The sequence below is a fragment of the Protopterus annectens genome, chromosome 4.part0 (assembly GCF_019279795.1).
Source record: "Protopterus annectens isolate FY-2018-M chromosome 4.part0, PAN1.0, whole genome shotgun sequence".
Taxonomy (NCBI): Eukaryota; Metazoa; Chordata; order Ceratodontiformes; family Protopteridae; genus Protopterus; species Protopterus annectens.
The window spans coordinates 1146584953-1146612897 of NC_056733.1; the positions used below are offsets into that span (position 1 = coordinate 1146584953).

A 27945-nucleotide genomic window follows, 5' to 3' on the forward strand; every position below is an offset into this window, starting at 1 on the left:
CTCAGAAAATCATCATCTAGAAGTCCGTCTGAGTTGAACATAGCAAGTCTGATGTCACTGACCTTGTAATCTTTTATGATTTCAGTATCTGCTCTGTTGTAGAAATTCTGATTCCCTAGCATTTCTTCAGTGTCCTGATTGTATTTCTCAGTGTCTGTAACAAAGATGCCTCCACCCTTGTCTGCTTTCATAATTCTTCTTGTCTTATCTTCATTGAGTCATTTTAGAGTGGATAGTTCTTCTTGAGTGAGGTTAGAAAATTTCCCCTTTCAAGATTTAGCTAGATTTCTACGTATATCATCCTCACATATTTTTTATATGCCCAGATGGTAGGGTGAAGTGGGAGTGGGCGGGGCAGAAGGTGGTAGGTTTCCTCCATTTGTTCTTCATTGACTGCTGTTCTGCCCTTAGATCATTCATTGCCTTTCCAAGTTCTGTTTTTCTCTTTTCATTGTCATGAAAAAATATTTTAAGGTTCAGTGTCTACAAAACAGCTCAAGGTCAACGACTGTAGTGACAAGTTGCTTCTAGTATGTTTCTGAGAAAGTCTTTGTGGATGAATAGCGAATATTAAACTTGGACTACGCTAAAAACAATTTTGGGGTTAGTCTTCTTTGTGCAGTATTGGTGATTTGTAGTTGCTTCTAGTATGTGGAATAAAGGCAAGCCCCTTTTCTAGTACTTTGGTTTCTGCATCTGTTAATGGTGTCCTGGAATGGTTCCAGATTTTGTTCTTGCACATGTTTGGGGAGGGCTGGTCTGGTCCTGCCTGGTGTGTGCTGTCAATTTCTGATTGTATCATGGCCTTGTTGCCCTGTCTGGTTGACATCTTGTCTTTGGGGCGGGGTGTTCTTCTGTAAGTCTTTCTCTTGTTGTTCTGCTAATGTTCGGGCATTTGTAATACCCTCCTCGGTTCATAAGATCATAGGAGATTGCTACGTTAATGGCCTTGGGGCCCTTACAAGCCTAGTCAAGAGTTTATCCCAAAAAAAAAAAGAAAAGAAAGGAACCTCAGTCAGCACCTGTTGCCCCTGTCATTGAGGGACAAAGGTGGAACCCCTGGGACAAATGTATGGTTTCCCATCCACTCATCAAGGTTGCATTTGAAGAGGGTCAGTGAGGTATTCTGTTTGACGTGTATGGGAAGTCTCTTCTAGAGAAGGGGCAGCCTCTGAGAGACGAACCTGTCTCTCCAGCAGGTTTTGTTGATGTCGCATATTAGGTTTAGGCCTATTGAATGGGTAATGCGCGATGAGTTAGACTTATGGATTTGGAGCATCTACAGTAGGGCAGGGTCTGACATTGCCTTGTAGGTGAGACACAGATCACCTCTGAGCAATCTGTATGATACCGAGTAGAGTGATAGTGATTTAAGCCTGTCCGCACAGGATAGGTGTTGGAGGCCATGGATTGTCTTTGTGAGGTATTTCTGTGGCCTTTCCAGTTGATGCAGGTGTTTGGAGAGGCACACAACCAAATGGGGCATTACACTCAATTATAGGTATAATAAGGGAGGAGCACAGAGTTGTTGATTCTGTGGAGTTTTGTCTGGTGTTGATACTCTGCTGACTGTTGGACATGCCTGCTGTGGGTTGTAAAAGCCATATCGTAAGTTTACTTGTGTGTCTGAGGAAGAGTTACTCAGATAAGGATGGTAATTTGTGTCAGTTCAACTCCTAGTAGGTCTAGTTTTCGAGTTTCCAGATTCTGCATTGTGCTGGGTGTCAGGACTGTCAGAAAGGCAGATGTTATTGCCTATTGATATTCTCTCTGATATTCATCGTGTTTCACTGCTGCAGTCATTACACTTGGGTTATCCTGCCATCAGGTGGGCCCGCAGTCGGCCTGAGTTCCAAAGTCTTGGTCGGTTGCTGTCGCCTCTTCCCTGACGTCAGTGCGCCAGGGGTATATAAGAAGCAGCCAACACCATTTTCTTCAGTCTTTCTTGCCGCACGGTACCCGAAGCAAAAGCAGTTCGCAAGTGCCGGTCGGCCGACTCCTGAGATTTTAAATTCGATTTCAGAACCGAAGTCTTCAATACAGCTAAGTACCCCATTGGGGAAACTTTTTCTTGCCCCAGACCGATGTCAGTAAAAGTTAATAATTGTATTTCTTGTGGGAAGCAAATACCTCATAAGGATTTTCATTCTTACTGTATTCCATGCCTAGGCCCAGATCACGACGTCACTAGTTGTTGGTTTTGTGCTAGATTTAACAAACGCACTATAAAACGTCGGTTTGATTTTGCTCGCCATTACTTTGGCCGAAGGTTTAATTATACAATGCCATCGGAACAACTGACGACCGGAATGCACAAAAAACACAAAGATAAAGATAAGGAAAGGCATCCAAGGCCCAAAACTGACGACAAAGCCTCTTCTAGGCCAGTCGCCGGTTTGCCAGTTTTCAGTTTGGTGCTTTCGCAGCCCCTGACACCCGCTACCTCAGTGCCACAGGCCGCGACCGACTCCCACATGGAGGTGCCTAGGCCTCTGGATACTCAAGGTGTTGGGCCAACAGAGATTAACCCTTCAGATGGGTCCGGAGCCGCTGAGTAGGCTTCGGCTTCTGAGGGTGTTTTCAGGCCTACTTAACTTACCATTGCAACTACAGCCAAGACTAAGCCTACATTAAAGACAAAGAAGCAAGTACAGCATTCACCTGGACAGGCCTCCATGCCTAAAAAACAGCTGCTCAAGATGGCCGAAGACTTGATAACTCTGATCAGGGGTTGCCATCCCCCTCCTGATAAAAGGCCTAGGCAGGATACAGACTATGATTCCTCTGACCAGGTTTCAATATATTCTGATTCCTCTTCAGACCAGGGATATTCTTTACCCCCCTATGAGGATTCTGATGCTGAAGAATCAATTCCTTCAGCCTCTCCTCCTGAGGATTACTCTTTTGGGGAAACTTTACATACCATGAGGGAGCATTTCCATTGGGAGGGCCAGGATTACTTGGAATCCAAGAAAAGGCTCAGAGACTTTCTTTTACTGCCTCAGCACAGACCCCTTGCTATTCTGCCAGTGTTGGACATTGTGGATGATGTGTTCTCTGAATCTAGTTTAAATCCTGATTCTTTACCCCCAGCTCCAGTCAAGCCAGACAGGTAGTACAGAGTCCCTGACTATCACAAATTTCTTTATAAAAACCCTGTTGCTGATCCAGAAACTATTTCCCAGGGTCCCAAAGGGGTTAAAGCTTCCACGGCTAAGAATCCAGTTCCCTCTGATAGGGACTCTAGAGCATTAGACAGATGGGGAAAGAAAGTTAACACCTCTGCAACTTTAGCAGTGAGGGCTCTAAATTGCCAGTTTCACATGCTTAAATATCAACAATACTTACTGTCTCAATTAAAACAGAAAATGAGTACAAATGCAGAACAACCTGATTTATAAGGAAATGCAGGATTTATTCCATGCAGCTGAACAAGTGGGAAAGCATACTTTGCAATGTGGTTTTGATTCATTAGAAGCTTCTTGTAGAGCAGCAGTTACAGGATCTGTGACTTGAAGGCATGCTTGGTTAAAAGAACAAAGTTTACCAGATCATGTTAAAGCAAAATTATTGGATGCTGCTTTGTAGCAAGATAATTTATTTGGTATTAAGGCAGAAGGGGTATTAAAGAAAATGGAGGATAAGGCAAAATCTATGCAAACAGTGAAGGATTTCTTACAGGTACAGCCACCACGATTTAGCAGAAATTGGCCTACAAAGAATTGGTCCTTTCCAGTGTCAGACAGGCCACAAAGAGGCAGATACAGACGCCCAACAGGCAGATCTCAGCCACAAGGCTCTTACAGACCACAACAGTGGGGTGCTACAAACCCAAAAGGAGGTGAGGACAAGTCACAACCTTACAGGAAACAGTCCCAATGACTTCCCCCTTCCAATGCCAAACTCTTCACTATTGGCAGCTCCCTTAGGGGGGAAACTAGCACTTTTTTCTCAAAACTGGCAAGCAATCACCCAAGACAAATGGGTGCTGAATATTGTGTCTCAAGGTTACAGGTTCCACTTTCACACTTTTCCAAGGCTAAAAGGAATGCCAGACCTGCCACAAAATCAATGGGCAGAGGCACAAAAACAAATTACAGCTCTCATGTACATGAGAGCTATTCAAAAAGTACCACAGCAGGAAAAAGGACAAGGATTTTACTCAAGACTCTTCCTGGTACCCAGAAAGGACAAAGCCTGGAGACCCATTCTAGACCTTTCCACTCTAAATACTTACCTGGATGTTCTGAAATTCATAATGCTGACACTACAACAGCTCCTTCCCATGTTGGGCAAGAAAGCTTGGCTTGTTACTTTGGACCTCAAAGAGGCATACCTGCATGTCCCTATCAGACAAAATTGCAGAAGATACCTCAGAGTCATAGCTAGTTCAATGCACTACCAATTCTCTGCACTGCCCTTTGGCTTATCTACTGCGCCCAGGGTCTTTACCAAGTGCCTGGCACCAGTAATTGCATTTTGCAGACAAAAAGGAATTCAAATATATCCATATCTGGACGACTGCCTGATTCAAGCAGAGAGCAAGGACATTCTTCTACAGCATCTGGCATACGTAAAAAGATTATTAAGTTGCTTAGGGTACACTGTAAATGAAAAGAAATCAAAACTAGTGCCCTCACAAGAGATAATATTTCTGGGTGCCAGCTTAAATACAACGGCCCAGATGGCTTATCTCACGCCAGACAAACAAGGACAACTGACTCAGTATTTTCAATTGATGGCAACAAAGTCCCAACTCATAGGTAGGTACTAGGCTATCGGCCCTAGGGCCCATACAAGCCTAGCCAAAAAATGTACCCTGGCTTTCGCCACCCAAGAAAATTATTTTCCTGTGCCCCTGTCGAGCAGAGCCACAGAAGTGATCCCGGGTGAATTTCCCATTTCCCATCCAATCATCAAGATTTTTCTTGAAGAGTGCTAATGAGTAGCTCTGTTTGACATAGGTAGTCTGTTCCAGAGTATGGGAAGTCTCTGGGACAGGAATCTGTCCCTCCAGCATGTTCTGTTTATTGTGGTGACAAGGTTTAGGTCCCTAGAGCGTGTAGCTCGGAGGGATTGGGATTTCTTTAAATGGAGCATGTCCAACAGCTCTGGGTTTGACATAGCTTTGTATGTTAGGCAGAGATCGCCCCTGAGTAGGCGATATGCGATGGAGTAAAGCTGTAATTTTTTGAGACAGTCTGCATAGGGCATCTGTTTGAGGCCAGTAATCCTCTTTGTGAGGTATTTCTGTGGTCTTTCCAGTTGTTGTAGATGTCTTGTGAGGTACATACCAAAAGGGGCATTGTACTCTATAATGGGTCTAATGAGTGATGAGTAGAGGGGAACAATGACCTCTTTTTTTCTGGATGAGAATCCTTTTGTGATGAGATGAGGCACGTAGAAGGATTTCCTGACCACTGTGGTGATGTGATTATCAAAGGAGAGACTACTGTCCACCTGTGTCCCAAGGTCTCTTATCACATTTTCGGCATTAAGTGGACTGCCAGCTATGTGGTAGTTCATGGGTACAGAGTTTTTACCAAAGGGGATGACAATACACTTTTTGGCATTGAGCTTCAGGCCATGGCTTTGACACCAGGTATCTGTCTCAGTGAGGCCCTTTTGTAGTTTGTCCACATCGTTAGGAGTTTTGATTATGGCTCCTAGTTTGCAGTCATCTGCAAACTTTGTTAGCCAAAGACCTTCTGTGTTGGCCTGCACTTCAGAGAAGTAGATACCAAACAGGAGAGGACCCAGGACTGAACCCTGTGGTACTCCACTTGTCACTGGTCTGATTTGAAATCCACTACTTTCACAATGTGGGTTCTGTCCGTGAGCCAGTTGGCAACCCATCTTGTGACATAGGGATTTATACCTAGTTTAGTGAGCTTATCTATAATTCCAGAGTGGGGGATGGTGTCGAAAGCCTTGGCGAGATCTAGATAAGCTGTGTGAACCATTTTACCCTCATCTATGGCTTTGGTGACTGCTTCAAAGAAGTCAATCAGGTTTAGGAGACATGATCTGCCTTTTACAAATCCAAACTGGGTAGGGTCCAGAGTTTGGAGATTACCAATGTCTTTGTTTATGAGTTCCAGGATGATATGTTCCATGGCCTTGCAGACCAGGCTCGGCAGGCTAATGGGGTGGTAGTTCCCGGGATCCGTAGTGGCTCCCCCTTTGTGAAGTGGGATAACCCTCGCGGTGTGCCATTCAGTGGGTACAAAGCCTGAGGTGAGGCTATGATTGAACATGGTACTTGGGTAGGGTGCCAGTGCATTCTGTAGTTCGTGTAGAACGCAGCCTGGGATATTGTCAGGTCCCAAGGATGCTGTGTTCTTGTCTTTGGAGAGTGTGTTTTTTACCTGTGCAGCTGTGATTATAGGAACTTTGCATTCTTCCGGTATAGAGATGGGCCCTCTAGGGGGTGAGAGGGGGGTAAATTTAGCACTGAACCTATCTGCTAGGATGTTGGCAATATCAGTTGGTTCTGTATATTTAGTGCCATTGTGCTGTAACTCAGAGCAGATTTGAGTGTTCCCATTTAGATTCTTGACATAGCTATAGAATACTTTGTGGTTGTCTTTAGAGTCAGTGGCAATTTTGTTTTTGTAACTAGCTTTGGAGGATTTTATGAGGGATCTCAGCTTCTTACTGAGGTTGACCAGGGAGTTCATCCAGTCATGGGAGTTTACTCTTTTTTGCAACAGTTTCTTTCTTCTGTTGTAGAGTTTTTTTATGGCAGAGGACCACCAGATTGGCTTCCTTTTTTTGGAGGATAACATCTTGGTTCTATTAGGGATAGCATGATCCATGCACTCGTGTAAGTGCTTATAAAGTGCATTTGTGTAGGATTCAGCAGTCCTACCTCTATTGTCCGTCTGCATGGGTGTCATGAAGTTTGCCACTTCTGTCTTAAGAAGTGTGAAGTTGGCTTTGGAAAAGTTTTTTACGATGGTTTCCCTAATTGGGGCTGGGGGTGGGATGTGGATGTCTAGGCTGATTAGCTTGTGGTCGGATCTGACCAACAAGGAATTGACCTCTGGTGTGGAACACCGGTTTCCCATGTTGGTAATGACCAGGTCTAGGATATTGCTGCCCCTGGTGGGAGTGTGAATAAGTTGATCCAAGGCGTTGGAATTTATGAATTCTAAAAAACGTTGAGCAAAAGAGTTGGTACATGAGTAGTTTTCCCAGTTAATGGTGAGGTAGTTGAAATCGCCCATTATTAGGGTGTTGGGTTGTACCCTAATACTTTCCAGTGTATCAAGAAATGAGGAGTGTGAATACTGGGGCATGGTGGGGGGTCTGTAGCAAGCTACAATTTGGATTGCGGCCTTGCCCAGAGTTAGTTGCACTTGGATAATCTCGGATGCATTATGCTGTGCAACTAGCCTGGAGGTGTGGATATCCTTAATGAATATGGACACGCCTCCGCCTTTAGTGCTTCTTTCTGGGTTTGGTGGCCGAAAGGTGTGGTATGAATTGAAGCCTGGTAATGCAGGGGTGCTCTCTGGAGCTTTGAACCAGGTCTCTGTCACTGCACAGATGTCAGTGTTCTCCATTTTAAGGAGTGCCTCAAGTAAGTGCATTTTGAGGTTTAGACTTGCTTGTACCTGTTACGGTGGTGAATTTGTCATTTGAACCTTGCCTAAAAAAAGGCACTATAGGGGTGGCAAGAGCCTTAGCCAGTATCCGGAATCCTAAGAGTGACAGGTGCAGGCCATCTCTGGCAAAGCATCGTGGACTGTCGGTCATGTCGTCCCAGGCAGACAAATACTGGATCCCCTTAGAATGACACCAGAAGCTTAGCCAATTGTTGAAGTTAATCATTTTGTCCTTGTACTGTGGTGTCATTCTGGGTGGGGTCATACCTGCCTGGGATACAAGATCAGAGTGCTCCTCCATGTCTCTTTTCATGTAGTCCAGGGAGGTATGTCTCAGGTCATTCACACCAACATGGACAATGACAGCGTCATATTTGTACTTATTGTGGAGTGACCTGAGTGCATGCGTTATGTGGCAGATCCTGGCACCTGACAGGCAGCTGACAGTAACTTTCTCCTTGTTTAATCTAGTGAGTGGAACATCAGTGTGCCTGACTATAGAGTCACTTATGACTTGTTGGGTACGTTGTTATGCCTTATGAGCTGTGGTTGAGTGGCACACTGAGTTTGTGGGCTATGTGTCATTTGGGTTGTGTTGGGGTGGTGGTGTTTGCTTGCATTTATGCTTTGGATGTCCCTGATGCTTGGGCAGGTTTTTATTGAGAGCCTCCGCGAATGTAGGTGTGTGTTTTGTGTTTCTATGTGTGTGTTTTGATGATGTAGGTTTTGAGGGACTATGTGATGAGTGTGGTGCAAGTGTTTACCTTCTCCTCTTGACTGTCTAGTCCAGTCTTGGGTGAAGAGAGCTTTGCTTCCAGTTTGGCTATATAAGTGCGTCTCTCACAGGTTGTAGTATTGGGTGGTAGGAGGAGAGGGTTGTCTGTGTACATGAGGCAATTGCTGCATTGCCCCAAGATGCCCAGATTCATCAGGTAGACAGGAGAAATCACTGGGAGCTGACCCTTAGACATGCCTGGATAATTATTTAAGTACTAAAAACTGCTTTCCACTAGAGAAGTGAGGAAAGTTGAGTGCTGTAGTAATTTGCAGCTTATGTAGTTCTTTCAATGAGTTCTGAACAAGTGCTGAGTTCAAAGAAACAAATCTGAGTGCTGAAACTAGAAAACTGGCTAGTTATAAGAAACAAAACTAAGCTAGAAGGCTTCCCTCCAACACAGAAGGGCTTGGGGACTCAGAAGCCTACAAACAGTCTAAACTCCCTGCAAGAAAAATTCTGCAGGCCTTGGGATTCATGGCATCCTGCATACTACTAATTCCATATGCAAGACTGCATATGAAGAAATTACAATGGTACCTAAAAAGTGTTTGGTCTCAACATTCTCACAGCTTGGAGACAGTAATACCACTAATTCCCTGCCTACAACAGGAGTTTCGATGGTGGGCACAGGCATGTCACCTCAACAAGGGTCAGCCTTTCACTCTTTCCACAGCCAGGCAGATTTTAACAACAGACGCCTCGGATTACACCTGGGGAGCACACATGGCAGGAAAATGTATTCAGGGCAAATGGACCACAGACCAAATGCATCTTCACATCAATCAAAAAGATGCTGGCTGTACAAAATGCCCTTACAGCTTTCAAGGATCTTCTACATCCAGGACAATTACTATTAAAGACAGACAACACCACTGTAATGTGGTACATAAACAAACAAGGGGGCATTCATTCTTACCCCCTATGCAGACAAGCCATGACCTTGTGGAACACAGCTCTAACCTACCAAGTTCATCTGCAAGCACAATTCCTGCCAGGAAAGAAAAACACTCTGACAGATGACTTAAGCAGAAACATCATGGATCCTCACGAGTGGAAATTAAATCCACAAGTGTTCAGCATGATAATGCAAAAATTGGGTCGCCCAGATATAGATCTTTTTGCCTCACCACTGAATTACCAACTACAAAAATTCTGCACAAGGACTTATCACACACAAGCATGGAAAGTGGATGCTCTTTCGTTCAGCTGGAAAAGCCTAAATGTTTATGCCTTCCCACCTCTGCCTCTCCTTACAAAGGTACTCCTAAAAGCCAGACAAGAGAAACCACAGATGATTCTGATTGCTCCAGACTGGCCACGCCAGCATTGGTACCCAATCTTAAAGAACTTAGCTCAAGTTCCACCTTGGATTTTGCCTCAAATTCCACACCTTCTGACTCAGCAAAACAATCCGATACTGCACAGTCAGCTCAAAACCTTAAACCTGGCTGCATGGCAGATTCATTAGCCAAACAGACAACTTCTCTCTCTAAAGCTGTTATGGATGTCATTTTGGAGGCCAGGAGGCCTAGCACCAGGAAATCTTATTCAGAAAAGTGGAAGAGATTCTGTGCCTGGAACCAGGCTCAAAACCTTGATCCTCTGGTCCCTAACATTCCTCAGATACTACAGTACTTGACTGAGATGCTGGACAAAGGACTATCCTTCTCATCCATTAAGATTCACACTTCTGCCATCTCTGCTCATTACAAGACAGAACCTCCTATTTTCTCACACCCATTGCTAAAGCAGTACCTCAGAGGGACTAAAAACATACGACCGCCCCGGAGAGCACCAACACCAACTTGGGATCTCAATTTAGTTTTTGAAAAGCTCACTTTGCCTCCTTTTGAACCAGCCAATTCAGCAGAGTTAAAATATATATCATGGAAAACTGCTCTGCTTCTGGCAATAACCTCAGCACGAAGAGTCTCAGAACTACAGGCACTAATGGCAGTGGAGCCTTTTATCATTTTCCACCAAGACAGGGTTTCTTTAAGAACAAACCCTACCTATATGCCTAAGGTGGTATCCAGTGTGGCTCTTAACCAAACTATTCACTTGCCAACATTTTATCCAAATCCCCAGAATAAAGGGGAGAGACTTCTACATTACTTGGACATACACAGGCAACTGCGCTTCTACTTGGACAAAACAAAAACTTTCAGAAAATCTGAACAATTGTTTGTATCATATGCTGCAGGATCACAGGGAAAGGCTATTTCAAAGTGGATAGGACACTATATCCGGTTCTACTACACACAACATGGGAAACCTGTACCTAGTAATATTAGACCACATTCCACCAGGGCAACTGCCACTTCTACTGCCTACCTTAGAGGAGTACCTATCAAAGATATCTTGGAAGCTGCAACTTGGAGTTCAGTGCACACCTTTACCAAGCATTACCATTTGCCTCTTTATTCTAGATCCAGAGCTGGCTTTGCCACTGCTGTGCTGCAGGGCCTCATAGCCACACCAAATCCTCTATAGAGCCAACCACCCAAACTCAGCTTTGGGATTCTACCCAAGTGTAATGACTGCAGCAGTGAAACATGATGAACATAGTACAGTTTTGTACCTACCATAAATGTAGATGTTCGAGTGTCTTCACTGCTGCAGTCCAGGTTACCCATCTGCCAGCACCTCTTTCTTATCTGGGACTAACCTATACTACCTATGTGGTGTATTTGCTGGTTACTGAAGGTTTTATTTTTACCTTTTTTGTATGTTTTATTAGCAATATATATTGCCTACCATTTTTGGGGGCACCTGACATCTGGGGCAAGAATAACTGAAGAAAATGGCGTCGGCTGCTTCTTATATACCCCTGGTGCACTGACGTCAGGGAAGCGGCGACAGCAACTGACGCTGGGCCAAGACTTTGGAACTCAGGCCGACTGCGGGCCCGCCTGACGGCAGGATAAACCCAAGCGTAATGACTGCAGCAGTGAAGACACTCTAACATCTACATTTATGGTAGGTACAAAACTGTACTTTTCTGTTAAATTTTTGTGACTGTAGTCATTTTTGTCAATTGCCAGCTTCCTAAGTTTCCTGGTTTTGAGATATATATATATATATATATATATATATATATATATATATATATATATATATATATATATATATATATATATATATATATATATATATATATGCCGGGCATACTTGCACGAAAGTGCTTTTCACCGAAAGGCAATTTTGCGTAAGTATGCCTGTTGCGGAGATCGCACTACAGTGGGGATAAGGGATAATTCCCTTTTCCCCACTGTAGTGCGACCTCGGAGTGAGAATATTTAAGTAGGGGGGTGTGGGGGGCACAGCCCCCCACATGGGGAGTGCAGGGCGGCTTGCCCCAGTGCGAAAACGTAAAAGTAATTTTTTTTTTAAAACACACTAACGAAAGCGCTTATGTTAAAGTGTGTTCGGTGATTGTGGATTCGGACTATTGAACTTTAGTTCAATAGTCCTAGATCCAAACATACATACATATATATATATATATATATATATATATATATATATATATATATGTGTGTGTGTGTGTGTGTGTGTGTGTTTGCACATGTATATGTATGTATGTGTATTTATATATATATATATATATATATATATATATGTGTATGTGTATGTATGTGTGTATATAAACACACACACACATACATATTTGTGATTTTGTGTTTGTTTTTGCACATGCAGTTAACCCATTTTTTTTTTTTTTAAATTTGGCTTGACTCTCCTTTTGTATGGCCCATCTCTTACCCTTACCCCTCCCCTATGTGCTCTGAGACTTGTAATTTACACACACACACACACACACACACACACACACACACATCTTCACACTTGTTTATTCTTTTAGCTTGTCTTGGTACCACCCTCAAGTGTAATTCTCTTTTCTTTCTTTTTTCTGAAATACTTGCAAGACTCACACCTAGTTGCTAAGTTCTAATTGCACCTCTGTCCTTAGCAGCATCATTCTTTTTTGAGTTCAGATAACCACCGTACTCCTCCCCTCTAGCATCACAGTAGTTCACACAGAAGTGAATCCCACTGCCATCTGTTTGATTCCATCCATCTTCAACCTCTTTGCCCATTTTTGCACATGGGGCTGGGGTGTCACTTCAACAGTGACAGTCATCTAGAGCCAACGATTACACCACCAGGTAGCTAGTCCTGCCGTGGTAGATGTTCATCGTGTTTCACTGTTGCAGTCATTACACTTGGGTTATCCTGCTGGCAGGCAACCCGCAGTCGGCCTGAATTCCAAAGTCCTGGTCCGGCGTCAGCTAATGTCGCCTCTTCCCTGACGTCAGTGCGCCAGGGGTATAAAAGATGCAGCCAACGCCATTTTCTTCAGTCTTTCTTGCCGCGCGGTGCCCGAAGCAAAAGCAGTTCGCAAGTGCCGGTCGGCCGACTCCTGAGATTTTCGAAATTGAATTTCAGATCCGAAGTCTTCAATAAAGTTAAGTACCCCATTGGGGAAACTTTTTTCTTGCTCCAGACCGATGTCAGAAAAAGTTAACAATTGTATTTCGTTTGGGAAGCAAACGCCTCATAATGGTTTCCACTCTTACTGTATACCATGCCTGGGCTTTGACCACGACTTTGCTAGTTATCGGTTTTGTGCTAGATTTAACCAACGCACTGTTAAGCATCAGTACGATTTTGCTTTTTATTATTTTGGCAGAAGGTTTAACTACATAATACCGTCGGAACAACCGACTTCCGGAATTCATAAAAAATGCAAGGATAAAGACAAGGACATGCATCTGAGGTCCAAAACCGATGACGAAGCCTCTTCTAGGCCAGTCGCCGGTTCGCCAGTGCTCTGTGAGGCGCTTTCGCAGCCCCTGACTCCCGTTACCTCAGAGCCACTGGCCGCCTCCGACGTGGAGACAGCTAGACCTCTGGATACTCAAGGTATTGGTCCTTCGGAAACTAACCCCTCAGATGGGTCCGGAGCTGCTGAGCAGGCATCGGCTTATGGGGGTGTCTTCAGACCTACACAACTTTATATAAAGCCTACTTCAGCATCCAAGACAAAGTCAAAAAGTTTTAAAGACAAGGAAACCAGTACAGCATTCTCCAGGACAGGCTTCTATGCCTAAGAAACAGATGCTCAAAATGGTCGAAGACCTAATTACTTTGATAAGAGGCCTAGGCAAGACATGATTCCTCTTATCAGGTTTCCATTTCCTCTGATTCCTCTTCTGATCAGAGATATTCTGTTCCTCCCTATGAGGATTCTGATGCTGAAGATTCTATTCCTTCAGCTTCTTCTCCTGAGGACTATTCTTTTGGGGAAACCCTGCATACCATGAGGGAGCATTTCCATTGGGAGAGCCAGGATTATTCCGATTATTCCGATTCTAAGAAAAGACTTAGCGACTTTCTTTTACTTCCTCAGCACAGACCCCTTGCAATTCCCTCTGTTCTAGACATAGTAGATGATGTTTTTTCAGAGTCAGGCCTGTCTCTAGACTCTTTACCTCCTGCCCCTGTTAAGCCGGACAGATACTATGGGTCTATATTATATCCTCGAACGCTTAAAAAAGCGAATGCTGATTGATCGAACTTATTTTTGCGAAACTGCAAAATATCGAAGCAGCAGAAACTCGAATTTTTTCCTAGGGAAAAAATTTGGTTGTCCGTTTCTGTTGCTTTGGTATTTTCAGTGTTATGGTGGAAAGTTACCGGTCGGATTCAGGTAAGTGTGCGATTGTGTGGATGTGAGTGTTAGGGTGAGTTAGGGTTAGGGCTCGTGTTAGGTGTGTGTGCGATTGAGTGGACATGAGGGTTAGGGCGGATTTAAGTGAGTTAGGGTTCGGGAGCGGGTGAGGTGAGTGTGCGATAGTGACGGACCTTAGGGTTAGGGTTTAGGTTAAGGTAAGTGGGTAGTTAGTGGTGTGTGCATAGTTTAGTGTAGGGTTAGATATCAGATTTTAGGTGTATGTGTGTGGATTTCTGTTTGTTTGGTGTGCTTGTGTTGTGTGTATAGTTTTGATCAGCGATTTTTTTCCCTTGGAAAAAAATCGCTGATCTGACAGTTCGAGATTGTAAGCTTTCGCTTAAATCAGGTCAATCAATCAGCGTTCGCTTTTTTAAGCGTTTGATGATATAATATAGATCCGATACTACAGAGTCCCAGACTCCCATAAATTCCTTTATAAAAACCCTGCTGCTGACCCAGAAACTATCTCTCAGGGTCCCAAGGGGGTCAAGGCTGCTTCTGCCAAAAACCCTGTCCCCTCAGACAGAGATTCTAGGGCTTTGGACAGATGGGGGAAAAATTTTACACTTCTGCTACCTTGGCTGTAAGGGCTTTAAATTGTCAATTTCATGTGCTCAAATACCAGCAATACTTAATGTCTTTGTTAAAACAAAAAATGTTGACTAATTCTGAATGTTCTGAGAACAAAGATTTGCAGGATTTATTGCATGCAGCTGAACAAGTGGGAAAACATACTTTGTAATGTAGCTATGATTCACTGGAGGCCTCGTGCAGGGCTGCTGTTACTGGTTCTGTTATTAGAAGGCATGCTTGGTTAAAGAAACAGAATCTGCCTGATCATGTTAAAGCAAAATTATTGGATGCTCCATTACAGCATGATACTTTGTTTGGTGTTAAGGCAGAGGAGGTGTTAAAGAAAATGGAGGATAAGGCAAAATCTATGCAGACAGTAAAGGATTTCTTACAGGTACAGCCACCCAGATTTAGCAGGAACTGGCCCTATAAGAATTGGTCCTTTCCAGTGTCAGACAGACCACAGAGAGGCAGATTCAGACGCCCTAGAGGCAGGCAACAGCCCCAGGGCTCATACAGGTCCAAACAATGGGGTGCTTCTACCTCCAGAAGCGGAGAAGACAAATCACAGCCTTATAATAAACAGTCCCAATGACTTCCCTCTGCCAATGCCAAGCACTTATTTTTTGGCAGCACCCTTAGGGGGAAAGCTAGCACTTTTTTCACAAAACTGGCACAAGATCACCCAGGACAAATGGGTCTTAAATATAGTCTCTCAGGGCTACAGGTTCCACTTTCACACCCTTCCAAAGGCAAAAGGCATGCCAGACCTGCTACGCAATCAATGGCAAGGGGCACAAAAAGTTTCATCTCTCATGGACAATGGGGGTTATTCAACCAGTGCCACACCAAGAGCAGGGACAAGGATTTTACTCAAGACTTTTCTTAGTACCAAGAAAGGACAAAGCCTGGAGACCAGTTCTGGACCTGTCTATTCTAAATACTTTTCGGGACATCCCAAAATTCAAAATGTTGACTCTACAGCAGCCTCTACCCATGCTGGACAAGAAGGCTTGGCTTGTAACTTTGGACCTGAAAGAGGCATACCTGCATGTCCCAGTCAGACACTCTTGCAGAAGATACCAGATTCATAGCTGGCTCACTGCACTGCCAATTCTCTGCACTGCCCTTTGGCTTATCTACTACGCCCAGGGTCTTCACAAAATGCCTGGCACCAGTAATTGCATTTTGCAGACAAAGAGGAATTCAAATATACCCCTACTTGGACGACTGCCGTATTCAGGCAAAGGACAAAGATATTCTACTGCAGCATCTGGCGTTTGTAAAAAGATTACTAATTTGCCTAGGGTACACAGTAAACAAAAAGAAATCAAAACTACTACCCTCTCGAGATAATATTCCTGGGTGCAAGCTTAAATACAACTACCCAGATGGCTTATCTCACGCCAGACAAACAAAGGCAACTGACTTTTTACTTCAAAAACATGGCAACAAAGACCCAGTTATCTGCAAGAAAAATTCTGCAGGCTCTGGGCTACATGGCATCCTGCATTCTACTAATTCCATATGCAAGACTGCATATGAGGAAACTACAATGGTATCTAAAAAGTGTTTGGACTCAACATTGCCACAGCCTGGAAACAGTAATTACTCTCATTCCATGCCTGCAACAGGAATTTCAATGGTGGGCACAGGCCTGTCACCACAACAAGGGACAGCCATTCACCATACCCACTGCCAGGCAAACACTAACAGATGCATCGGATTATGCCTTGGGGGGGGGGGGGGGCGCGCACATGGCAGGAAAATGTATTCAGGGCACATGGCCCACAAACCAAATGCATCTTCATATCAATCAAAAAGAGATGCTAGCTGTACAAAATGCCCTGACAGCCTTCAAGGACCTATTTCATCCAGGACAACTACTGATAAAGATGGACAATACTACAATCATGTGGTACATAAACAAGCAAAGGGGCACAAATTCCTACCCCTTCTGCAGGCAAGCCATGACTTTGTGGGACACAGCATTGACTTATCAAGTACATCTGCAAGCACAATACTTGCCAGGAAAGACAAATACTTTGGCAGACGAACTAAGCAGAAACATCATGGATCCTCACGAATGGAAACTGGACCCACAAATATTCAACATGATAACAGGGAAGTGGGGATGCCCAGACATCTATTCGCTTCCCCTCACAACTGCCAGCTACAGAGATTCTGCACTCGGACTTATCACAAGCAAGCTTGGAAAGTGGACGCCCTGTCATTCAGCTGGAAAGCCCTTACAGTATATGCCTTCCCTCCTCTGTCTCTCCTCTCCAAGGTACTCCTAAAGGTCAAGACAAGAGAAACCAAAAATGATACTGATTGCCCCAGACTGGCCACGCCAGCACTGGTACCCAATCTTAAAGAGCTTGTCTCAAGGCCCAGCCTGGACATTGCCTCTGATACCTCATTTGCTGACCCAACAGAACAATCAGATCCTGCACAGCCAACTCAGTACCCTAAATCTGGTTGTGTGGCAGATAATGTAATCATTCAGAACACACCTCTCTCTAAAGCAGTTATGGATATTATTTTGGAAACCAGGAGGCCCAGCATCAGAATATCTTATGCAGAAAAATGGAAGAGATTCTGCACTTGGAACCAAGTGCAGGGAATTGACTCGCTCAAACCAAATATTCCTCAGATTTTGCAATACCTAACTGAGATGCTGGACAAAGGCCTATCCTTCTCATCAATTAAGATCCATACCTCTGCCATTTTAGCTCATTACAGTACGGAACCACCTATTTTTTCTCATCCACTGCTAAGGCAGTTTCTCAGAGGGGCCAAAAACATAAGAGCTCCAATTCCCACATGGGACCTCAGTTATATATTGGAAAAACTCACTCTGCCTCCTTTTGAGCCTGCCAATACAGCAGAGATAAAATACTTGTCATGGAAAACCGCTCTTCTCCTAGCAATAACTTCAGCAAGAAGAGTCTCAGAGTTACAGGCACTAATGGCTGTGGAACCTTTTATTATTTTCCATCAGGGCAGGGTTTCTCTAAGGACAAACCCGACATTTATGCCTAAGGTAGTGTCCAGCATGGCTCTTAACCAAACCATACATTTGCCTACCTTTTATCCAAACCCACAGAATAAGGGGGGGAAGCTTCTGCATACTTTGGACATACACAGACAGCTATGATTCTACTTGGACAAGACTAAAGCCTTCAGAAAGACTGAGCAACTCTTAGTGGCATATGCTGCAGGTTCCCAAGGAAAAGCCATTTCAAAACAGACTACTTCCAAATGGATAGGCCACTGCATTCGTTTCTGCTATTCACAACATGGCAAATCAGTGCCCAAGGGCATTAGGTCACATTCTACCAGAGCAGCAGCCACTTCAGCAGCCTTCCTCAGAGGAGTTCCAACCAAGGATATTTTGGAGGCTGCAACATGGACTTCAGTGCACACTTTTACAAAGCACTACCATTTACCTCTCTACTCTAAATTCAGAGCAGGCTTTGCCACTGCAGTTCTGCAGGGCCTCATAGCCACTCTAAACTCTATTTGGGGCCAGCCGCCCAACCTCAGCTTTGGGATTCAACCCAAGTGTAATGATTGCAACAGTGAAACACGATGAACATAGTACAGTTGTGTACCCTACCATAAATGTAGATGTTCGAGTGTATTCACTGTTGCAGTCCAGGTTACCCTCCCACCATCCCCCTTTATCTTTGCTGGGATTCATCTGTACCTATCTCTTCTGTACAACCTATGTGGTGCATTTGCTTGTAGATGAAAGTTATGTGCATGCTTTTTTATGATCATAATTTTTACAGCCTACCCTATTGGGGGCACCTGACATCTGGGGCAAGAAAAAACTGAAGAAAATGGCGTCTGCTGCATCTTTTATACCCCTGGCGCACTGACGTCAGGGAAGAGGTGACAGCAGCCAACTCCGGACCAGGACTTTGGAATTCAGGCCGACTGCGGGTTGCCTGCCTGCAGGATAACCCAAGTGTAATGACTGCAACAGTGAATACACTCGAACATCTACATTTATGGTAGGTACACAACTGTACTTTCATCTGTACCACACACTCACAGCTAGGGCCAATTTAGGGTGTTCAGTCCACCTGCTGCGTGTCTTTGAAATGTGGGAGGAAACCCACGTGAACACAGGAAAGACATGCAGACTCCACACACAAGGCACCCCAGCCTAGGGAATTGGAAGTAATTAGTAAAATGGAACTTTTACAAACATTTTTCCCTGATGAAGGTAGTTTGTATATGTAAGAATGTATTCCAGTACTAGACCAGTGGCTTCCCATTCAGTAAGTCCGGCCTTCTGTTCCCTTTCAGTGCTTTATTTTTTTTTTCCCCCTTCTTGTTTTTCCTATAGTTTTTTGGTATTTTAGTTATTTTATGTGCTCTGCTTTTAAAAGTTGTGATAGCTAATGCTGAGTAGCAGCAGCAGTTATCTATCTGGTTTATTTATAAGACAGAGTACCTTTCATGCTGAGTTCACATATCCTTCCTGTGTTCATGACAGATTTGCTGACAAACCTAGTTTCCTTCCACGTCCCAAACACATTCAGTTAGTTGAAGTGTCCATGTGCCTGTCTGTCTGTCTGTGTGACTGGGTGTGTGAGCATGTTTCGTAATGACATGATGTTGTGTCCAGGATTATATCTCGTCTTAAACCCATTACTTGCCAGGATAGTCTCCAGAGCTGCCCTCTGCTGACTTAGACAAAACGGACACTGAAATTGATGGCTGGAAGTTGAGACTTTTTGTTTGGTCCCCTGGTTTCTTCATTTCAGTTAACTATTTCCAGTTCCAAAAATGTGTTGGGATGATCGAGGGCCACCACTGGAATGGCGTCTATTTAAATGGGTGGACTGCTTATGAAAGATTCTGTACTGTCCTGAAGGCCTACAGCTGTGAGTTCTTGAGATATGACCTTGTAAAAAATTATCTTAAAGATTTACTTTTGTGATGGCTTTGGCATACCTCTGTACTTATTTCTAAGGGGCAGGACCATAGCAGGGTCACCTGGCAGTCTCTGTATTTCCCCAAACTTACCTCCTTCACAATGTGCACTTCAGCCGTGAATACAAATGTAGTTTTATACCCATGCAGCTTCATAACTGAATGCCAATATTGCACTCCTGCACCACCATCCCCTGCAAATAGTGACCCCGACCCACCTTGTACCAGTTCTACTAATAGGGCTGTTAAGGTAACTATTTTTAATCCCTGCTCCCTATGGTCTGTTAAACGTAGCAGCCAAGGGAAGCCAGTACTCTGCACACAGTGGTATTAATGTTCCAATTAGTAATCCTTGAAGAAAGAAAGATAGTCAGCTGTTCACGTGTCCATTTATATTGCCTCAGAAAAAATATACCTATTTCCAGGGGTAGCATTTTCTGAACACTCAAACAACTTTAATAAAATATAAGATAAAATTGAATTAAAACAAAAGGATACAAAATCTGAAACAAAAATGTTTGCCATTACTGGCTGATTTCCATCTTCAGTGATTTGCCAGAAAAACCACAAATGTTATGGGGAACAGACCAAAAACATGAGGCAAAAATCTAGCCATTATGAAAGCATGCTGCAACCCCAACTGACTTGCCAGACATAACATTTGAGTGCTTAAACACCCCCATCCCTCCATCCATCCATTGCATGCATGCATATGTTCAAATATTCATTACACTCAAACTGCGAATACATATTTATACACACATGCACGCACTTACTTTAAGTGCTTACCTTCTTCCCACATTCTGCCAGCAGTACCACAAGCAGCCTCTGCCCGTTTCATAACGGTGAGCTTCTAGGTTCTTTTAATTGTTTTCCGATGTGTTAGAATATTTTCTAGTAGTTGTGCCCATTTGATCCTTGGCCTAGCTGCATTACATTTTGATACTGGGTGTGGTGATTATTTGTTCTGCTTTTGAGCATGATGAGATGGAAGTAGGGAGGGTGCCCCTCTGACACCAGAGGGTCCTGCTTTAGTTAGAGGTCTCAGTCCTGTAGAACCATCTAGAAGAATAGGATAGAGTGGCCAAAGTCCTGCCCCCCTCTATTCACAAAGGGAGGGAAGGAGAGTGTCATACTGGATAATGCAGGGCTACTACAAGAGACATGCCTAAAAGTACCGTAACCTGTTGGCTAATTGAATGTGGATTTCTTAAGAAGTAGATTTGAAAAAAAAAAAGTTTTTTGATAAAGCTCCTTCAAGTGAAATATATGGTGGTCTGAGTTCTAAAATTTTAACTAGAAATTTTTTTGCCTCTTTGCTGACCCAATGACAAAGAAATTGTGTAGTGAATTGTGTGTTTACAACTCTAGTTATATTGAAGATGGTTCTGTTTAGGAAGTAGAAGTTGGTACCAAACATCTGCATCAGTAACCCAAGAAAGACAATAGGCACTGATGGTACTGCGGTGGTGATGCTGTGGTAGTGTTGTCGCCTCACAGTAAGACGTCCTGTTCGACTCTCAGCTAGAGCGTCTTCTGTGTGGAGACATGAGTGAATGGGCGTACCTTCGTTGAAGGTTGTGCATCAGGGTTGGCAACTCGGCACGTAAAAATCTACTGCCAATCATTAGCAAACCGGACTTCCGCTGTGGCGACCCCTAACCGAGAAAAGCCGAAAGACACAAAAAAAAACTGTAAGTCATCACTGATAAATAAGCAGGACTTGTCTTCATTTGTTTTATTATTTTTTCATTTTTTAATAATATTTCTTTATATAAACTCCGGTCAAGACAGTGATATCAAATACAAAACAAGTTTGATTTAATATTGGAAGCATATTGTAGTGTCATCTAAGGCTCTGTGTTTGCACTGTCAAATTCACTGTAACACTGTAGCTGTATTGTTGCTTAATAAAAAGGGAGCTGCTCTGTAGCGGATTCTTGCACTGTTTTATGCTTTCTGATAGGTAGTAGGGGGATCAGCGATTTCTGTCCCAACGACACTTGCTTAGTTCTCCTGTTATTTCATAGAGTTTGAGATCATTATTGGACCCATGCAGTTCACTTAGAGCTTGCTGATTGCGACATTGATATTGTTTATTACAGAAAGAGAACATCTGCATTGCGCCTTGTAGGTAATCGCCACAGCATAGCTATTTAAAGACAGAAACCTGTGACGTTACTAAAGGTAGTCCAGCCAACAAGAAAAATCCAAGAAACGCAAACGGACGTACCACCACGGACTTAAACACACTGAAATACTCAAAGAATTTAATATGGTCAGTTTGGTGATTGGATTGCTAATAGGATCTGAAGAAGGCTACGGCCAAAAGTGCTAACCCTTTTGTTTGTTTTAATTCAATTTTATCTTATATTTTATTAAAGTTGTTTAGGTGTTCCAGGATAGCTATTTGGAAGAAAAATATCTTCAAATATCTGATAGCTTATTCAAATGAGACATGGAAACAAGTCTGTAACTAGGTTATTAGTCACTGTTGTACATCTGTAGGACAACTGACTGCTGAGCTGTGTGTGTGACTTTGTGAATGTGTACTTCTACACACAAACATTGCTCGGATGGAATGCATGCACTCCTTAACCAGGTCCCCACCCCCAACCCACTGCATATTGGCGCACAGTAGTGGGCCTTCCCCCCACACAGAGGTTCTGCAAAAGACATTAACTGATTTGCCGCTTTAAGGGTAGGACAGTTGACCTTGACCTTTCACTTTCATTCCCTCATACCAGCTCCCCACCCCGCTCCTAGGTTACCTATCAAAACTTGTGCAGTCTGAGACATAGTCTGGGCTTTCGCTCAGTATGCCATGGAATCAAGTGTACTACTTAGAACATCTTCATCTTTTCTGAACATTACAAGCTTAAGATTTCTTTGTGTTTCACTGTTGCAGTGATCACTTTTGGGTTATGCCTGCCAGGGTAGCCCTCGGCCGGCCCATATACCAGAGGCTTAGTATTTCTGCGTCGGTTGCTGTAGCTTCAGGACTGACATCAGGTCATCAGTAGTATAAAGTAAGGCAGCCGACGCCATTACATCAGTCTTTCTTGCCGTGGAGCCCGAAGCAGAAGCAGTTCGCACGAGTGCTGGTCGGCCACTACCTGAGTTTTGTCTTCCAAATTGAAGCTGAAGTCTTCTAAAGATAACTACGAAGTTGGGGATCCTTTTTTCCTTGCACTAACCGATGTCAGAAGAAGTTAACAATTGTCTCGCCTGTGGAAAGCAAATACCTCACTGAGACTTTTATTCTTACTGCAACACTTGCTTAGACCCAGACCATGATGTCCCCACTGTCGCTTCTGTGCTTTGTTCAACACCAGAACTGTACGTCGTTGGGCCCTTATTGTAGCTAGATATTTTCGCTTACAGTCCTCAAATTCCGATATGGCTTTGGTAAGCCATCCGACAGCAGATCTTCTGAAAAAAAGTAAAGATAAAGACAGAGACAGACCACACGGGTCCAAACCTTCTGATGATGCTCCCGTTAAGCTAGTAGTCAGTTCTCCGGTCCTCAGTGAGGTGCTTTTGCAGCCCCTGATGCCCGCATCTGTGGATTCACAGGCCGCTACCGAGAATCTTTCGGAGTCTGGTATGCCGCAAAACTCTTCTTCGACTAAGGATCCTGCTGTCGTCTCTACTTTGAATGGGTCCAGTGCCATTGAACAGGTACCGGCTTCAGAGGAAGTCCTTTGCACTACGGATTATTGACACAAACTGACGACTTCTTTTTACGACTGCTGTTCTTTCGAAAACTACCTAGTTTCTTAGGCCCAGGTTACGAACCACACCCAAGAAACCGACGACCCAATCTCAGGCACCTGCTTCCTTGCCTCAGTCTCAAATGCTTAAAATGGTGGAAGACATTATCATGCTGATCAGGGGAAGCCAAGCTACCCCTTCCAAAAGAAAAAGAGATCTGTTCCCTGTAGTTTTGTCTGAACAGGAGTCCGATGACTCTGATGCATCTGAGTATGAAGACATGCAACCCCTCTCTGCTTATGAGGATTCTGATGCAGAGGATTCCATTCCTTCAGCCTCTCTCCCAGAGGGTTTTTCCTTTGGGGAAACCCTTCACATCTTAAGGGAGCATTTCCAGTGGGAAAGTCAGGACTACCCTCCATCTAAAAAGAGACTCAGGGAATTCTTAGATCTTACACTGCATGGACCCCTGGCCATCTCCCCCCAGACCTGGATGTTGTGGAGGATGTTTTCCTGGAATCCAGCTCGACTCTTGACACCCTCTCTCCTGCACCCAGAAAACCAGACATGTATCACAGAGTCCCTGACTCGCACAAATTTATTTTTAAAAATCCTACTGCAGATCCTGAAGTAATTTCTTAAGGACCTAAAGGAATTAAAGCAACCTCTGCTAAGAATCCCACCCCCTCAGATAGGGATTTTCGAGCACTAGACACATGGGGTAAAAAAGTATACACCTCAGCTACTCTTGCTATCAGAGCACTAAATTGTCAGTTCCATATACTAAAATTTCAGCAACATACCCTGGAACTCAAAAAAAAAAAAAAAGTCTTCCTTTCCTGCTTGTGCAGAATCTAAAGAGTTACAAGAGTTAATGCATTCTGCAGGTCATGTAACTAAACACATCTTGCACTGTGGTTCTGATGCCCCAGAAGCTTCTTGCAGGGCAGCAGTCACCAGTTCTGTCCTTAGAAGGCATGCATGGCTTAAGGAACAGCCCTTGCCAGACCATGTTAAATCTAAATCGTTGGATGCCCCCTTGCACAAAGACAACTTATTTGGCAGTAAGGCAGAAGAGGTCTTAAAAAGGATGGAAGAAAAAGCAAAATCTAAGGATTTCTTACAGGTCCAGCCACCCAGGTTCAGCAGGCATTGTCCCTCCAAGCACTGGTCCTTTCCTGTTCCCACCAGGTCAGTTCAGCTCAGACCCCAGGGAACCAGACCCCACAGACAGCAGCCACTGGAAATATAGAGATCTAAGCAGTGGACTACCTCCACTTCAAAACCAGGGAGTTCTAAGCCACCCCCTTATGGTAAGAACTCGCAATGTCTCTCCTCCCCCATCCCCTCCCTCTGCCCACCTCCACTTACCCCAGGAGGAAACTCTCCTTTCATGCAAACACCTGGGCCACCATTACCAATGACCGCTGTGTTCTCAACAGTGTCCCAGGGATACAAATTTTCTTTCCACATCCTTCCAACCCCAAAAGGGTTCCCAGATCAGCCTCAGAACCAGTGGGTAGAGGCACAAAAGCAAGTCCTTTCCCTGCTCTCCATGCTCTCCATGATGGCAGTAGAGCACATTCCTGCAGAACAGAAAGGCCAAGGTTTCTACTCCAGACTTTTTATGGTACCTATGAAAGAGAGCACCCGGCACCCTATCCTCGATCTATCCTTTCTAAACCCCTTCCTGGTGATCCCAAAATTCAAAATTGTCTCCCTCCAACAGCTGTTACCCATGCTCTCCAAGGATGCTTGGATAGCCACTCTAGACCTAAAGGAGGCCTACCTCCACATTCCTGTCAGGGAATCATGCAGAAAATATCTCCGTTTCCGGGCAGGATCTCAGCACTTTCAGTTCTCTGCGCTTCCCTTTGGCTAATCTACTGCTCCCAGAGTTTTCACAAAATGTCTGGCTCTGGCCATTGCCTTTTGCAGACAAAGGAATATCCAGATTTACCCATACTTAGATGACTGCCTAATTCAGGCAGACAGCCAGGAAAAGCTGCTCAAGCACCTGGCCTTTGTAAAGTCCCTACTAACCTCCCTACAGTACACAATCAACGAAAAGAATTCCAAACAGTTACTTACCCAAAGGATTATATTCCTGGGAGCAAGCCTGGACACAGCATCCCACAAGGCATTCCATACCCCAGAAAAGCAAACTTTCCTGACAGCCTACTTCTCTCAACTAGCCACCAGACCCCAACTATCTGCAAGGAAAATCCTGCAAGCTCTGGGGTTCATGGCATCTTGCATTCTACTCCTTCCATATGCCAGACTGCATATGAGGAAACTTCAGTGGTACTTAAAAAGCATTTGATTTCAACACTCTCAAGACCTGGAGACTCTTATTCCTATAATACCTTGCCTCAGAAAAGATTTTCTTTGGTGGGCAGCAGCATGCTCCCTCAACAAAGGACTACCTTTCTCATCACCCCATGCTGCCCAGACCCTCACCACAGACTCATCAGATTATGCCTGGGGTGCACACCAGAACGGCAGGTGCATACAGGGCCAATGCAGCCCACAGCAAATCCATCTGCACATCAACCAAAAAGAGATTATAGCTGTCCAGCATGCCTTGATAGCTTTTAAGCCCCTTCTCTCCCCATGGGCTCTCCTGATCAAAACAGACAACACAACTGTGATGTGGTATATCAACAAGCAGGGAGGGCTCAGTCCTACCCTCTACAGGCTGGCCATGACCCTTTGGCACACAGCCTCTGCCATGCAACTCCATCTGTTAGCACAATTCCTACCAGGTTCTCCCAACTCCCTGGCGGACCACATAAGCAGAAATTGTCTGGACCCACATGAGTGGCAGCTCAATAGAAGAACCTTCACCGTAATAACTCAGAAATGGGGCACCCCAAAGGTCGACCTCTTTGCCTCCCAAACCAACCATCAGCTCAGCAAGTTCTCCACCAGGGAGCATCACTGCATGGCTTGGAAAGTGGATGCCCTGTCCTTCCCCTGGGTTAATCTGTTGGTCTATGCCTTTCCTCCACTACCTCTCATCCCCAGGGTACTGCTCAAAATAAAGGAGGAAAAACCAAGGATAATTCTTACAGCTCCAGACTGGCCTTGCCAGCACTGGTACCCCTTGCAGCACAGCCTGTCCTCTCTGGCTCCTTGGCATCTCCCTCAGATTCCAAACCACCTGACCCAGAGGGAAGGGGAATTCATATATCCCGAATTGCAGACACTCAGTTTGGCAGCTTGACTTATTCCCTAACCCCCCCCCCCCCAATCAATCTTCCAACCTCAGCAAACAGGTTCTAGATGTTGTACGTGAGGCCAGACGCCCTAGCACTAGGAAGTCTTATGCTGACAAATGGAAAAGGTTCTCACCTGGATTCAGGCTAAGGGAGCCAATACGGCACAGCCCTCCCTTCCTCTCATCCTGGATTACCTAGCTGACCTGCTACACAGTGGACTCTCCTTTTCCTCTATTAAAATTCATGCCTCTGCTATCTCTGCTTATTTTCCCACTGAGCAGCCCCTTTTCTCACACCCTCTGATCAAACAGTTCCTAAGAGGGGCTAGCAACTTGAGGCCACCCAGAAGAGCACCAACCCCAGCTTGGAACCTTAACTTTGTGTTGGAACCCCCCCCCCTTCCCCCTTCGAACCTGCCTCTTCAGCAGAGCTAAAATTTCTCTTCTAGAAGACAGCTTTCCTTCTGGCCATCACTTTAGCCAGAAGGGTCTCCAAGCTGCAAGCACTCATGGCTGTGGAACCCTTCATCATCTTCCATGCTGACAGAGTATCCCTCAGGACTAACCCATCCTTCATACCCAAGGTAGTGTCCAGTGTGGCTGTCAACCAGTCCATTCATTTGCCCACCTTTTTTCCCTAACCCACAGAACAAGGGAAAAAGGATCCTGCACTCTCTATATGTGCACAGAAAACTCAGATTCTATCTAGACATGACTAAATCCTTCAGAAAGTCTGATCAATTGCTGGTTAGCTTTGCTGCAGGGACAGAGGGCAAAGGCATCACCAAGCAAACCGTCTACAAATGGATAGCACACTGCATCCATTTCTGCTACAAACAACATGGAAAGCCACCAAACAAGGGGGTCAGGACTCGCTCCATCAGAGCAGCCTCCACCACTGCAGCTTTCCTCAAAGGAGTCCCCACCAGGGGCATCCTGGAGGCTGCCACCTGGGCATCTGTTTACACCTTCACCAAACATTACCACCTGGCTATCTTCTCCAAATCCAGGGCAGGGTTTGCCTCTGCAGGTCTTGCAGGGCATCCTAGCCAGCTCCTAGTTTCCTTGACGGCCTTCACACTTTTCCTCAGCTTTGGGAATCAACCCAAATGTGATGACTGCAACAGTGAAACATGAAGAACGTAGTACAGTTGTGTACACTTACCATAAATGTAGATGTTCGAGTGTATTCACTGTTGCAGTCCTGGTTTCCCTCCTTCCATCCCCCTCTTCTTTCTTCTCTTTCCTTACAAGGGACATATTGGTATTTCCTTTCTCCTGGTGGGGTTCTTCCACCAGAACCTGGCTCCCACTTGGAGGCTCCTGACAGGTTAGGGCAAGAAAAACTGATGTAATGGCATCG

The 27945-nt window shown here is 44.5% G+C and overlaps 1 protein-coding gene across 1 annotated transcript in view; it reads left to right on the top strand.

The window, feature by feature from the left end:
• The window catches only part of ERGIC1 (endoplasmic reticulum-golgi intermediate compartment 1), an 864031-nt gene that overhangs the window by 87171 nt on the left and 748915 nt on the right, over window positions 1-27945 (top strand). Inside the window, exon 3 of the mRNA XM_044069870.1 lies at window positions 21785-21926. Within this exon, the coding sequence (XP_043925805.1) occupies window positions 21785-21926 (142 nt within the window). The remainder of the gene's footprint in view (window positions 1-21784; window positions 21927-27945) is intronic.